General features: G+C 45.1%; 1 protein-coding gene across 1 annotated transcript in view; it reads left to right on the forward strand.

The window, feature by feature from the left end:
• Positions 1–11,467, forward strand: part of FNDC1 (fibronectin type III domain containing 1) — an 84,198-nt gene extending 72,731 nt beyond the window's left edge. Inside the window, 5 exon segments of the mRNA XM_024747997.1 lie at positions 2,919–2,998; positions 5,071–5,100; positions 5,879–6,040; positions 7,394–7,516; positions 10,696–11,467. Of these exon segments, the coding sequence (XP_024603765.1) occupies positions 2,919–2,998; positions 5,071–5,100; positions 5,879–6,040; positions 7,394–7,516; positions 10,696–10,811 (511 nt within the window). The 3' untranslated portion in view covers positions 10,812–11,467.
• The last annotated feature ends 4,706 nt before the right edge of the window (positions 11,468–16,173 follow it).

Raw genomic sequence — 16,173 nt, forward strand, 5'->3', positions numbered from 1 at the left:
CTGAGGGCCCTCCTGTCCCCTGAGGCTCGAGTCCTGAGTCCGCCCACACTGAGCGCCCTGATAGACAGGCTGGGAGCAGCAGCTGCCCCTGCCCCGTGGTTCGCGCGTCCTGCGGAGGGAGTGGGCCGGCTGGAAAGCGGGGCGTGTACTTCCTCCTACGGAGGCTTCCTCCGACCCCCCAACAGCTGCTGAACTTTTACAGCCCGGGAAGCGTGCCACGATGTAAGGACGCTCATTTTTCCCCGCGTTTCCCCTAACGCAGGGCGTCTCCGATGGGCTCACTGGGGTGTCCACGTGCTTATTCCACAGAGGCTGCGTCTCCCCACCCTCTGCACAGTCCTCAGGGCTTCTCAGGACCCCCTTCAGAGTCCTCGTAAGAGATGCAGAAGTCGGTCCAGCCCAAGAGGAGACAGGATGTAAAAACTGGCTTTGGTTCTTTGTAACTGAATCTTCTTTTTTGACAAGATGAAGTGGGCATTGCCCACCTTATTCCCCCAACTCAACCCTGAATCACTTTCTGGAATCTTCATATTGTAAGTCCATACCTAAGGTACAAAGATTTGTCACCATGGAGGCTGTTCAAAAGAAGGTGCCAGAAGCTTGTAGAAGAAGGCAAGGCATGGATTGCTTTTGTTTCTTGGGTGAGACAGAGACTCTTCAGGGTATGAAATGTACATTTTAGTCTGTAGAAAAAGTCTTGTGTGGTTTTCGAAAACAGGACTTTTACTCCTTTCATGATCCCGTGTTGTTTACAGCTCAGCATATCTAAACTTACTTTGACACATTAGGCGAGTTCGAGTGGAAATACATCTCTAGAACTGGGCCCTGTGGGCTTTGCGGAGCCCTGGAATTGTTGTGTGGACAGGAGGGTAGATTTGGAGAATGCGTAGGTTTCAGTGGTAAAACAAAATGGATACAACCAAGAAATCGGAATAGTCTCTCAGGCGCTTGGTCATCCGTCTGCCATCTCTTCAACTGCACAGGGTGTTTCCCTCTGTGGAGCTGGGGAAGAGGTAGCAGCGTGGCTCCAGGGATGGCTTGAGAAATATTCAACAGAAAGGTCCCCTGTAGCCTCTGAATATCAGTGTCACTCTCCAGGTTTCGATTTCCTTTCTTTTCTTTTTTGTTCTGCGGTACGCGGGGCTCTCACTGTGGTGGCCTCTCCCGCTGTGGAGCACAGGCTCCGGACGCGCAGGCTCAGCGGCCACAGCTCACGGGCCCAGCCGCTCCGCGGCATGTGGGATCTTCCCGGACCGGGGCACGAACCTGCGTCCCCTGCATCGGCAGGCGGACTCTCAACCACTGCGCCACCAGGGAAGCCCTCCTATTTTTTTAAGGAAAAAAAAGTATCTGCAAAGTTGGACTGTTATCATTGATGTATGCCCAACCCACTGCTTGAACGGCCAGCAGAGTCTGCCTTAAATAACTCCACGACCGCGGAGTTAAAAGCACGCACAACTGAGGAAACACAGAATGCTGAGTGAATTGAGATTTGGGAATTCCTATGTTCTTAACTGTGCATATCTTTCTTATAAAAAAATGACATTTAAAAAAGCATTCTGTCCTAAATGAGATGTGAATATACTTTCTTGGAAAGCTTAAAAGAAGACTTGATTTTACCGAGTGGGCTTTTCTTTGCTCTCTGTTTAATCAAACCCCAAGTCAAATATCTCTGTGTAACTGTGAGACCAGAGGCTCCCTTGGGGTTCTCAGAAGCTCAGAAACTCAGGAGGCTTGGTGCCAGGGCAGAGGTGCCACGGACACATGCCTTTGCTCTCTAAATGTAAATAATTCTCCTTTTAAAAATGTAGGGTATCTTAATTAGTGCATGTGATCTGTGTGTCTGACAATGAAATACAGGATTTGGTAACATTGAAGTGTAGCTTCTGCTAGCTGGAAACCAAGACTCCTTCTGAACTCTCTGAAGTGGTGGAGAGCTTCCCCGCACAGGGATTTTTTTACCCACCTTCTTTACCTGGAAGTGTTGATAGTTAGGGGCTAAGAGAGCACAGATAACACCTGGAATCCCAGAGGGGAGGACAACACAGAGATGAGCAGTAAGTAGAGTGGGTCTTAACTGTGTTGGTTTCCAGTATTTTCTCATCACCACTTTTGGTCCTAGAGCTCATCAGAGTCCAAAGTAAGACGCTCTGGGACTCCCAATCTACCTGGCTTGTCATTCTCCCTCTAGATGAACAGGCTGATTCAGACAATGTGCTTTCTAGCACATTCTCTGTTCCAAGAAAAAGATTAATCCACAGCAAAGCCTCTCCAGACCTTTTCCTCTTCCCCTTCCCGGACTTGCTTCTCTTTCCACGAGGCACAGAAGCTGGAAACTCAGTGACTTTAAGGCTCCAGAGGCAAGCATAGTCCTTGTCCTGCACCCAGAACATTGTTGTCGTGTTAGTTCCCCCGAGGAGACCGGCCTCAGGACTGCTCAGCCTTCTCCCTGCCAACAGTGGGTTTGCATCATCACACCGTCAAACATCCTGCTTTTTCACACACTCCAGTGATTAGAATTAGGTTACAGTTGGAATTCTGCTTGGTAAGCGTTTCACCGCTCCATCTTCCCCCTCCGGTCAGTAGAACTCAAGACGGGACAAGAGACCATTGCATCCAAGGACGGGCCTGCGCAGGGCGGTTCAACCCTTGACGCTCTAAATAACACACACAATCTAAGTGAGCTGTTTGCCCAGTATGCCCCTCTGTTCCCATTAGTCACACGTATTGTTTTGAAAAGTTATTGGCAAATGAGAAAGTTTAGAAATAACCCGAAGAAATAGCAGTGGTGTATCCATTTGTGAAAAATAGGACTCAAACCCTGCCACGGAGCAGGTGCTGGATAGTTTGGGTGTTTGTCTCATTGCACAAAAATTAAACAAGGTTCTCTTTCAAAATATGTTTTCTTCCAATTTCAGGTATTATTTTAAAGTTCAGGCCAAAAATCCTCACGGCTATGGACCTATCAGCCCTTCGGTCTCATTTGTCACAGAATCAGGTATGGGTGACTTCATGTCCTCGTTTTTTTCCTTTTCTTAATAACAAATAGTCTGAAATCATGTCTACAATAGAATAAGAACTGAAGAAGTGAAATCCTCTTCTCTTTAATCAGTTCATATTGGATGTCATTTTATAAGATAAACATGATTTTCTTTCTGCTAAGCTAAAAGTTGGATAATAAAATTGAAAGTAATCTTCATTGGAACTGCCTGAGAAGTGAAAAGGTCAAATTCCAATGAAAAGGCGGGGCGGGGAATCTAGTTTTCAACCATGTGGGAAAGATGAGTTTGAATCTATCTGTAGAGATTTAGTTACAGAGATAAATTCCTTTTGTTTTTTAATTGCAAACAGCTGAAGAGCATAAATGTCATGTGACCTGAGGGGCAGATGCTTCTTTCAATTAGTCGCTTCCTTTAGGAGGAGAGGAAAATGTCTCTACTTAACATGGAGGGTCTAATTAAAATACTGTCCATCTTGCAAGCAGTATCACTCAGAGGATGTCCCTACTTTGGGATGCAGGTGTGCAGAGCTCTCAAGCCCTTCCGTGAGATGTCCCCGTGGTCATGGTCTGAGGCAGTACACACAGAGCTGGCCCATGGTGGCAGGTGCCGGGTTGGCAGCCTTTCTGTATAGGAAGCCAGGCTGGAGAGTTGGTACCCATGGTCCCGAGACAGGCACTTACAGAAGCCCAGCTGGGTCGGCTCCACTCTAACGTGGCTGTCGCTTCCATTTGGTTAGATTATTTCCTAAGAGCAGGAGAGTAAAACAAGCATTTACACTTACAGCTAATGGTATGTCACTTTATTTTATAGATAGCAGATGATGTCAGAATGAATGGTCTGTACAAAGGGGCAGCACAAAGCAGATCTGGGGGGACGAAAATGTTCTGTGTGTGATCGTGGTGGAGTTCCATGAGTCTATACGTGTGGTAAAAATTCATAGGATGTGTACCCTAAAAAAGTAATTTTACTCTGTGATAATTAAAAAAAAAAAAAAAAAAGATGGCCCATGTTTACCTGGCCAGTATTTTATAAAAATGAACTTCTTCTAAAGCAGAATTCCTTATAATGTAGATTCATATTAAGTGGCACTATTTGGGCTAAGATATAGACATGTTTTAAAACAGCTTTATTGAGGTAGAAATGGCATACAGTAAACTGTTCATCCTCAAGATGTACAGCTGAGGAAGCTTTGGGGTATGTTTATACCCTTGGAGCCATCCCGGCAGTCATGCTGGTGCACGGCGCCATCACCCCGACAGTTTCTTCCTGCTGCTGTACAATCCAGCCCTCCCTTCCCTCCCCGTGTGCCCATCCTCTCCCCTCTTCTCAGACAACCACTCATGGGCCTTCTGTCACTATGGATTCATGTGCACTTTCTAGGATTTTGTATCAACGGGATCATACAGTGTGAGTCCTTTTGTCTGGCTTCTTTCACGTAGCATCCTTTTGAGATCCATCCATGTTGTCATATTTATAAGTAGTTCATTCTTTTTTATTACTTAGCAGTGTTCCATTGTATGTGCCACAGTTTGTATCTATTCACCTGTTAATAGACATTGGATTGTTCCTACTTTCGGACTATTGCAAATAAATCTGCCATGAGCATTCATGTACAAGTATTTTTAAGGACATATGCTTTCATTTCTCGGGTAAATACGCAGCAGTAGCATGGATGGATTGCATAGTAGGTGTGTGTTTTTACTTTTTTAAGAAACCACTGAACTGTTTTCCCAAGATGGACACATTTTAAAACATAATGAGTATTGAATTATTTTGTGGTACCCAATGTCAAAATATTATCGTCAAGGACCCACTCCTTCTATATAAATAACAAGACAATATAAATAGAAAAGAGTATTTCTTGAAAGGAAATGCCTAGAAAGTAAAAACTAAGGGAATGTCTTGGCATCTGTCAAATGAATCTTATACCTTCTTTATCTATTCTAGCTTGGGTAGTTCTTTTAATTACCAAAAAAACACATTTCAACAGTTGCGTGGCTGTGTGATGTAATAGTGAAGTCAATTATTTACTTTTTTTTTTTTCAATTATTTACTTTTCATTCTACAGATAATCCTTTGCTTGTCGTGAGGCCACCAGGTAAGTTTCTTTTCTTGATAAACTTGACATTCTGGTAGTCAAGTTGAATATTGCATATGAGATTGTTATGGTTACAAGTAGACAGGCTGAACCGCTTTTGTGTTTTCATAATTTTCTGACAACTTCTGTGGTTTCTTTGCACCCATCATCCTAATCTAGGGAAAAGCATGTTCTGGAAATTTTTAAATAGGGCCGTAGCAGCCAATCTCTATAAAATCCATTATGGGTGGCCAGTATCTATGAAAATAGATAACTTTATTTTCATAACCCCTTTGAATATTTTAAATTGCTGAAAAGACAGCAAAATGCATTAAGTGTACGACAAAATTTTACTTTGTTTTTCAAATAAACCAAGAAAGACCTATTGCTTAGGTTCAAGACTGGTCTTATGAGTGATAAGAACAGGAGGTGCCTGTGCTGAGGGATTTTGGGGGTGGGGAGGTAGGGTGACATGCCCTGCAAGGTCAAATTTGCCATTATAGCTTATGTTCCTTGGCTTAAATTAGGCTTTTTCTTACTCTGAGAATCCTTTATAGAAATGCAAATACGTTAACTGCATTCAGGTACAAGGAACTCCCCAGTTGTACTTCAGTACAAAGAAAGAAGAGAAAAGACAGACAGAGAGAGAGAGAGAGACCACTGGGAGGTGGGAAGACTGCTCAGAAAAGCCCCGAGAGAAGGGGAAGTCCCAGTGAATAAATCAAATTCTCCGGTATTTTGTGCAAGAATAAACACTGTGAAACGCCATGACTTAGAAGGTGTGCTGTGTGTCGTCCAGGTGGTGAGCCCATCTGGATCCCATTTGCTTTCAAACATGACCCTGGCTACACGGACTGCCACGGCCGACAGTATGTGAAGCGGACGTGGTACAGAAAGTTTGTGGGAGTCGTTCTTTGTAATTCACTGCGGTATAAGATCTACCTCAGTGATAACCTGAAAGGTAGGTCTTTAGGGATGCTGTGCTATGGGAAGGTGTGGAAAGCTTTTAGTTTATCAGATGTTAACTTGACATAGCAGGTGCATCAGAATACATTTGAGGTATGGACCCATCACATCTCAGTCTGGCTCAAGTGCAAGCCAGTTTTGCAGGCTCTATTCTGGAGTGACTAGTATTTACATTGGTACCCAGGAATATATGTATATATTTTAAATCTACTACTTTTTAGGAATGAAATCCAAAATTCTCTTAGAAACTTAAAGGCCGTTTTTCTTTTTTGTTAATCCCATAACATTAACAACGAAGAAAAATGGCCTTTAAATTTCTTTTAAGGTGTGAGTGTAAGCTGGAAGTATTGAGGAGAAGTACTCCCTACGATTTTTGCCGTTGGAACAACTTTACAGAGAAACAGTTGTGGATGGTGAAACATATATGAGGTGCACTATTTGTTCTGTGTCCAAAAATTACATTGTTTTCATCATGGTAGGGGATTAAAACAAAGAATAACATAAGTGTTTACTTTGAACTACTAACGTTTCAAAGTGCCATTTCTCCCCTGCTGGTTTTAACTCACCCATCTACCCAAAATTGTTTTGTATTTCAAAATTTGCACAACTTTTAATTTTTCTAATACATACATTTAAAAAGAAAGAAAACTTTCCCTCAGCTGGTTTATATTTTGTCAGAGGTCAGTTTTTTTTGTTTCTTGCTGCTGCTCATCATTTCTAGATAATGTCAAAATCTCCCCAACCATCCCCCACCCTTGCAATTTCTCCGTGTATATGCCTCTCCCTACAGCCAGTCTGTTCGTTTCTTGCTGCTCTTTTTTCCCTCTTGCACACTGTCCTTTTGCTCCGGGAGAGGCTACACAGCCATGTCTGGTATCCCAAGGTTGAGAGAAACACCTTTGCCCTACTGTGCAGCTCTGGTTCAGGACCAAGGACAGCGCCTCATGCTACAGACACACCCCCGACTTCTAGTTATGTGTGAAAATAGTTTCTTCTATTTTTCTAGGTATTCGTGCTTTTCATAATTATTTCATGATACATTCTCTGCCTATCAGAGTTTCCTCCTTGTTTTTAAACCAAAGAGTAGAAAGGTCTCCCATCTACAGGCTGAAAATGCCTATAATATTAGTAGTTTCCATTTAATGAACACTTGCTAAGTATTTAGCATACGTGAGCCTGCTGAATCCTTATAACACTTTGAAACCGGTGCCATTATCACCATCTTTCAAACGTGGAAAGTGTGACACACAGAGTTGAAGTCATGTGCCCACTTCAAAGCTTGTGCAAATTCCTCAGCCAGCGCGGCGGTTCCGGAGCAGTCAGTGACTCATCGCATTCCCTTACGCAGATACATTCTACAGCATTGGCGACAGTTGGGGAAGAGGTGAAGACCATTGTCAATTTGTGGATTCACACCTGGATGGAAGAACAGGGCCTCAGTCCTACATAGAAGCCCTCCCTACCACTCAAGGTAATGTGAACCAAGGCCCAGTGTAATATACTGGGGGGTGGAGAGGAGGGCTGACATAAGGAGAAAATTCACTGTAGCTCTGCATTTGGTTTACCATTTGAAGATGGGTATTAGCAGAATTTTGGAGCATAAAAATAAGGAAGAAACAAAATACTCCTACCACATGCTGGGTTTAGGGTGAGCCTTGGAGAGGTAGGGACGCAAAGGAATATAAGACCTTACCCCTACCCTCAGGAAACATGGTCAGTAATTGGGAAGGGAGGATAAATATGTGAAAGGTAACTAAGAGCAAAAGCAACTTAAAGTACAAATAATGACAAGAGTTATGTCACGTGATTGTCCCATTGTCAGGTAATTGTGCAGATTATAGTTACTCTCTGAGTTCAAAGGGCAGGGGGCTGGGCTTCCCTGGTGGCGCAGTGGTTGAGAGTCCGCCTGCCGATGCAGGGGACACGGGTTCGTGCCCCGGTCCGGGAAGATCCCACATGCTGCGGAGCGGCTGGGCCCGTGAGCCATGGCCACTGAGCCTGCGTGTCCGGAGCCTGTGCTCTGCAACGGGAGAGGCCACAGCGGTGAGAGGCCCACGTACCGCAAAAAAAAAAAAAGGGCGGGGCTGCCGCTTGAGGCTTCCAGAGAAGGTTTTCAGAAGAGGCAGAGTCTGAGCTGAGTCATAAAAATACATGCAAAGATTAGAGGACCTTCCAGGTGGAGAATGCCATGAACAAGAGTCCAGAGAAAGAAAAAATAAACAAATACAAACCAACCATGATATGCTTCAGGAGATCATGTATCAACTATTTCATGATGGCATTGCAAGGTGAAAACAAGTATATTAATCTCAAAGTTAACAACTTGTAATACATTACTAACTGCCCCAAGTCCCCAAATAAACAGACAGAACAACTGAATGAAGTGCAGCACTTTTAGTGATGTGGCATTTTTTAAGATATAAGGTGCTCTGATCTTTAACATTTTTTAGTTTGGAAAAAAATACCATAGGTGGTACAAAGATTACCCATTTTCAAAAAATTAAGATACATTAAAATATACAAAACAGTAAAACAAGTATATTAGGCAGGGTTCTCCAGAGAAACAGAAGCAATGGGAGATGGAGAGAGGGAAAGAGACAGAGACAGAGGTGGAGAGAGGGAAAGAGAGAGAGAGAGAACAAGATTTATTTTAAGGAACTGGCTCTATGATTGTGGAGGCTGTGGCAAGTCCAAAATCTACAGGGCGGGCCAGCAAACCTGCTAGAGAGCCCGGGAAGAGCCAATGCTGCAGTTAGTCTGAAGGCAGGCTTCTGGCAGAAGACCCTTCTCTTCAGGGAAAGTCACCCCTTTCCTACTAGGGCCTTCAACTAGTTGGGTGAGGCCCACCCACATTGTGGAGAGTAATCTGCTTTACTTAAAGTCTGCTGATTGAAATGTTAATCTCATCTAGAAAATAATTTCACAGAAACACCTAGAATAATATTTGACCAAATAGCTGGATGCCATGTCCTAGCCAAGTTGACACAGAAAATTAACAATCAAAATAAACATACATAATACACCACATCTCTTAATTGTTTCAGGATCTTACAGTGCCCCAGGGTTAGTATTAAATGCATCATTTGTATTTCACTGTGTTTCTGTGACTGTTCTGTCATGGTTTTGGCTCTGAACAGAGGTGCTGGTTCATCAGAAACTCACTGGCGGAATGGCAGGTAACCTTTCATGTTACAAGAGGACACAGGGCCAATGGGGTGAGAGCAGTTGTTGAGTTGCCAACATTTTTTGAGGAGGTTGGAGCATCACTTCTTGAAAGGAGAAGTGGTCAGAACTGCTACAGGATTCTTTCCTCTGAGAGATTTACTTGAAAGATCTGAAAGTCTACCACAGATTCCAAGAGGTAAATCTTGGAGGCCTGCGGTTCTAGGCAAGTCAGGGGCCCCAGATTCTGTGCGAATCTTGGCTAAGGTTGCTTGCCCAGCTCAGGGCCTGCCCTACTGGGAGTGCTCCATTGTGATTGACTAAAATGATCTTCCTCTGTGGGGAGAGAGAGAGAGAGAGGGAGAGAGAGAGAGAACTAATGAGCACTCTTTCCTACCTGTGTCACACACGTGGAGACTGGATTATCCCCACAAATCATCCTTGGGATAAACCTCAGGGGGTGGGTGTTGTGACTCCACACAAGTCGTATTTATTTGGAAGTAACTTTTGTCACAAGAACAACTTATCAGAAATCTTCTGTCCGGAAGGAGGCTGTTAGGATGAGGACTCTTCCAGTTGGTTCAGGTGCTTTTGATGCTACGATACAGACGCCAATTCCAAGTGTGGGTTCTTTTCCCGCACCACCAAGCAATTCTCCAACACCAGCGGGTGCTCTACAGTTCAAGTCTATTCTGAAACCATTTACCCAGAGATAGCATCAGATGCCGTAGTTTCAGCCCTCAGTCTTACAAGACTGCCCCTCTTCATGCACTTTAGATGCCAATCACAAGTCCACCTTGTCACCTGTCCTTCTGATAAGGACAGGCTATAAATAAGAGGTTCCCATGACCCCCTCTTTGGATTTGATTAACTTGCCAGAGGGGCTCACAAAACTCAGAGAGACATTTCACTTACTAAATTGTGGTTTATTATAAAAAGAGGGAACTTGGGAAGAGCCAGGTGGAGGAGATGCATAGTGCAAGGTATGGGGAAGGGCAGGGAGCACCCATGCCCCTTCGAAGCACCACTCTGCCTGAATCTCCATGTGCTCGCCAACCTGCAAGCTCTCCAAACCTGTCCTTTGCGGGTTTTCTGGAGGCTTCACTACATAGGCAAAATTGATGAAATCATTGGCCAGTAGTGATTTCATCAATCTCCAGCCCCTCTCTCCTCCCTGGAAGTTGTGGGTAGGGCTGAAGGTCCCCCCCCGCCCCCACAATCACACGGTTGGTTCCTCTGGCGACCAGCCCTCATCCTTAGATGCTTTCCGAAAGTCACGTCCTTAGCATAAACTCCGGTGTGGTTGAACAGGGTTTACTATGAATGTAATAATATTCCACACACCTTTATAGCTCTTGTCACTCAGGAAATTCCAAGGGCTTCAGGAGCTCTGTGCCAACAATGGAGATGAAGACCAAATATATGTTTTCTTTTATAAGTCACAATATTACTGGTTATTCTTTCCCTCTCTTTCCTTTTACCTTCCAGGCTACTATCGCCAGTACCGCCAGGAGCCAGTCAGCTTCGGCAACATAGGTTTTGGAACCCCCTATTACTACGTGGGCTGGTACGAGTGTGGGGTTTCCATCCCAGGGAAGTGGTAACCACAGGACTGGTCGTGCCGGAAGCTCGTCCTGCCCGGCCCCCTCGACTAACCTGCACTAGGGCCTGTGAGCAGGAGAAGGGATGGTGTCCCAAGCCTCACTGTCCGCAAGGCCACATGGTGGACACCGGACACTTCAGGCATCTTTGATCTGGAGCTCAGTCCTACTTCTTGGCCTGGACCACACACAGGATTCAATGTTACTGTTAACTTTGCTTCTCCACATGTTTTGCTTATAATAGCTCATCCCAGAGACGGCAGACACGCGCAGCTACCAGGACGCCTGGTGTGATTTTCATACTTTATAGGCACAAAGTTCAGACACTTTGGTATCTCCAGGGATCAGCATAAACACGCTGTGCTTGCTTTGTGGAACACCACCCATGTTCTTTTTTCTCACTGGACCCCTCCAAAAGGAGCTAAATTTAAGCTTTGGATCCCTTTCTATGCAGTAGAAGTGAATTACTAAAAATGCCACCAAAGGAAATGTAGCCTACTTAAGATTTATTCTATGGACTTAACCCACCACTAGACCAATTGTATCAAATCTTACTTGTAAATTCTCAATTTTGATATATATATATATATATATGTATATATGCATATACATATCCACACTTGTCTGCAAAGACTGATTAAAATTGCGAAGTGTGTACTTGTTCACTAGATAAATGTGTGTGGGACTTTTTGGAGCAGAGGTGCTGTTTATTAACATCTTTCTAGAAGGGTCCAAAGAATAGGTACTCTGTATAACACGGCAAGAATGGCAAGGTATGTGTTCTTTCTGTGAGCGCTGCTGAGCTGTGGAAATGACTGGGATGCAGCGATGCTAGCTGTGAGCTGGTGGCAAACGGAGTGATTTCCACCTTCCATCCTCGTGTGAGAAATGGACTGGTGGTCTCTGTGCGGACATATCCAGTCAGTTTCCAGATTAAGACTTTAGGTCCCAGATGATTTTGAAATCCAGTTTTAAAAAAACTTCTTTCCTCTTTCCTGCCTAGCTCGGTATCTACTCCTTGAAATAGAAGCATCTTACGCCTCTCAGCTGCAGCATGAGAGGGTTTATTTAATGACACTTTAACTCTTCTTAAAACGTGGTGTCCTTCCCACGTGAGTGGCACCTCCGCGTCCTCAGGCAGCTCTGGGGAACGGAGGGTTTGTCTTCTAAGTTTCAGGGTAGAAGAACCAGTAGTGGGAACGAGCCAGAGGCAGACACACTTCTGGGGCCCGGGGGCTGTACCACTACGTAAATGATGTAATGGCAGAAAGTGTTCTGCCAACTGGAATCCGTTATTTTCGGTGCCAGCAGCTTGTTGAGGTGAAGCCTGATGTGTCCGGTAGGTTTGGAGATAAAACAGGAAACAAGTCACTGCGGGATTTTTGTGATGGGGCAGCGGGAGCTGACATCTTCCCCAGTGGCCACAGTTCCCTCTCCTACGGTAAACGACGGTGAAGAAAATGCAGGTGTTCTGACAGTCTGGGAAATACTAGGATAGGAATCTTCTGGGTTTCTGGGGCTCTTGTACATAAAAGGGGAATTGTTTAAAAGGGTGTCTAAAAAACACCTGTTTTCCACGCTGACATTCAAACATGCTTCACGATAACAGGCAAGGATAAGATCTTTAAATATAAGTGAATTTTCCTAATAAACCCGTCTTTGTTCTGGGGCCTCCTGCGGAAGAGATGGGGGGTCAGGTCCAACACAGAGATGCAGGCACCTCTCCTCCGTGATTCACACTTTCATACATTAAACGTCGTGTTCCCTGTCGGCCTCACCCTGAAAGGTTTTACACTCATTTCATACACAGAAAGACACGTTTCCCTCAGAAGGATTTTATCCTTACTTCCCAGAAATACAAAGATTGCACTGGTGTTCATTCAGGCAATGTTTTTTGAGCCCCACCTGGAACCTTAGACTGTACTTGATTCTGGAAAGCTGAACTTTGATTACAAAGAGATGTTTGCAGTTCTTTATAGAAATTACTGCAAATCTCAGATGATAGCACAACCGAAACAAAAACACTGAATTTATACAAAAAGGTGATAGTATTCTCAATACTCTCGCCAAATTAGGTTATGCAATAGTTCAAATGAGTCCACCACAGTGGTCACATCAAGTTTCTAGTGCTGTGTGGTCCTGGAGGACACGTTTTAGGGACTCCATTGGCAGTGGGATGCCAAGAAGGGGGCATTCAAGATAGTAGAGGGTCTGGAAACCATTCCGTGTCAAGTTAGAAGAGTTTAATTACCAAATGAGCCTTGTTGGAAAATACTGAGATGTTCATCTCTGAAAAACCTTAAATATAGCTGGAAATGTCTAAACTTGCAATTTGAGGCCCTCAGCCTGTTTTTAATTGGCCTGTGAGCTCAGAATGGTTTTTCTATGCATTTAAAGGGTTCGATCCCTAGTCGGGGAACTACTAGATCCCACATGCTATGCGGCACAGCCAAAACAAAACAATAAAGATGAGGAAGCTGAAGAAAAGGACTGTTCAAGGATACACAGCCTCAAACTGGGTGGATCAGGCCAGAATGAGCCTTGTGATTCAGAGTGGTTCCTTTCAGTATATATAGTTATCTTAAAGTCAGGTAGAAAAGTAAAACTCAAACAACGGCAAAAATCCTTCCTTAATGAAAAGCACAAATGTATTTCTTACAAAATTCTAAAACAACAACAACAGTAAAACAATTCCACCAGGAGAATCAGCCCACACTTCTGCAACAGAATACAGGTTGTAGGTGCCTTATAATCATCTCCTTAAGATGTAACTATCTTGCAGTTGGAGACAAGAAGTGGGTCTAAAAATATCTTCCCGATCGCCCCGTGTCCCCATTCTCAGATTAGGCTGAGTCAGGAAAATTGTATGAAAACACAAAGTGTACTTGTCATGAATGGCGATCGAGTTTAAATATTAATTGTAAGGTGATCAATGTGCACATTTTAAAAATCACGATGAGAGCTAAGCACATAAGGACTTATGATAAAAGGGAAATAAAATCAACACAGAAATGGAGGCTGATAAACTTAACACACACAAAAAAATCCTTGGTCCAAATTGGGAAAGCAGTTCTCTCTCAAGCAGAGATTGTTGGCCAAGAACAGAAATGCCCTCAAGCGTTAAGGAAAGGGTTTAAGTGAGGTTGGACCACGTGGTCTCAGGACAGGCAATAACTTGCAGGAGGTGCTGCCAGGTCGTAGAGGTGAGCGAGCAGTTGTTCTTGCCTCCCGGTCAATGAACAGATACGCGCCCCTCCAGCCTGCCAAGCCGTCTGAGTCCCTCTCAGCTCCCTGTGGTTTTCTGCAACTGTTTGTCAGACCACGCCCATGGTCTTCACGCTCCACCCCGCATCGCCACTCACCTCCATCCGCTTCCCCTCCCACTTCAGGAGACCCCACCTCACTTCACCAGGCAGATGGCAGACCTCCACGCACCTGCAGACGCGTCCATCCTGCCGTCCTCACAAAGAGCTGCCCCCTCCGGCCCAGGACCAGACTCTGATCTGGAACTGCAGTGTCTCCCTTTTGAAAGATCCTTCCCCAACATTCAGACGTGCTTAGTGCTTCTCATTAAAAAATTTTTTTAATTCGAATTAAAAATTTTTTCAACACCCGTGGTCCCCTTCAGCTACTCCCTTCCCACTGTGCTGGCTTTGAGCTCAGTTCCTGACTTAATCACCCCCATTCCATCCCCTCACCCCCCACTCCCCTGTATTTCTTACACGGCCACACCCTGGCCTCTCACAGCTCAGCTCTCCCAGGTCTCTCCTGGTGGCTACATCCTGTGGACACTGGTCAGGCTATTTCTGTTGTGATCTTTCGGCCGCACTTGACAGCGTGTCCTTCGTGAGCCATCTCCTACCTGGATCTTCCCTCCCAGCTCCAAAGGCATCCGAGCCTTCCTGGTCCTTGTTTAAGGGGCTTTGGTGTTTCAGGGTGACTCTGGCCACTTTCTCCCCTGGCTTTTCTTTCAAAAGCCTAAACACATAGAGAGATTATTTGAGGTGGGGGAGGAGGAAGGTGGGTATTATGGGGTCTTTGTGGAGTGGGAGGGAGACGGGTAAGAGCAGTGCAGGAGACACACCCCCAAGACAGGGGGTCCTGCTGGTTGGGGTTCTAGGAGGAGCAGGGCCCCACAGACCTCTCTCTCTCCATCTCTCTGGGAACACAGCGGGGTGAGGAGGACCGTGGGGAGCTGATGAGGCTGGACCTGGGTGAAGGGAGGCTTCCAGCTCACCCCATCCGAGCCCATCCCACCCCATGGGGCTGGAAGCAGAAGGGTGTCTGCCTTCCAGGGCCATGGAGGCCTGGGTGGTGGACACTGCATTAGTGACAACCATGCCTCTCTTTCACAAAGCAGATGTCAACTGAATCCAAAATACATGCCGGACATCCTTCTAGACCCTTTTCCAGGCTGCAGGGTGCCCAAAATACACACGATCCCTGCCCTCGTGGAGACTGTATCCTCACGGAGCAGGCAGAAGACACACAAGCGAGTCACCAGGTGTCAGCTGGTGGAAGTGAATGGGACAAATAGAGCAGATGACTGTGTTGTGGGCAAGTGGGGACCCAAAGCAGCGAAGAGGCTCCTCAATGGCTGGAGAGAAGGGAGGTGGGCATGGAGGGGGCACCAGCAACACCTGAGACCGAAGTGTTTCTGCCTCGGCATGTGGGATCTCAGACTTGACTTTTAAAGGCAATAATAAAATAATGCTCATTTTATGGTCTTTGAATTCAGTAGAACTAACCTAGTTGACCCGTTATGTTGCTAAAACTTTGACACCGTAAAGGAAAATGTCTTGTTCCTGTCCCACCCAAGGGAGGGCTGACCCCAATCCAAGTCCACCCATCCAACTAATCACCCATCTTCAAGATCCACACATCTAGGGGAGAGGAGAGGGACAGCAGGGGTCTCGCACCCAGAATCACCCAGCCAGGCCTCGTCCCTCCTCTCCACAGTGATTGCCTACTGACTTTATATTTGGGTGGGAAAAGGGTCCTTTTGTAATTTTCCCAGAACGATAGGCATTTACTTCATGATGAGCTGAAATTTCCCTTCCAACAGAAAAATTAATTGGCATCTACCTTTCCTGGAACTTCGCCATACCAATTTCCACTACTCACTGAATTATCAGCTTTGTGAAGGCAGAGGCTGTAACAGAGCAGGATCCCATGGGGCCTTCCCAGAACAGATGCCCCCCCCACCATGTCATCTGCCTGCCTTTTGTCTGTAGAAAAATTTTAGTCAAAGAATAAGTTTAATCGGAGAAGTGAGAAATTGGAGAAAGAAAGGAAAACAGTCAGGCAAGACACAATAATAATAGTTTAGCCATTAAACAAAGTCAAGGACTTTTAGTTCCTCCTC

Source organism: Neophocaena asiaeorientalis, unplaced genomic scaffold (assembly GCF_003031525.2).
Source record: "Neophocaena asiaeorientalis asiaeorientalis breed wild unplaced genomic scaffold, Neophocaena_asiaeorientalis_V1.1 scaffold123, whole genome shotgun sequence".
NCBI classification, from domain to species: domain Eukaryota; kingdom Metazoa; phylum Chordata; class Mammalia; order Artiodactyla; family Phocoenidae; genus Neophocaena; species Neophocaena asiaeorientalis.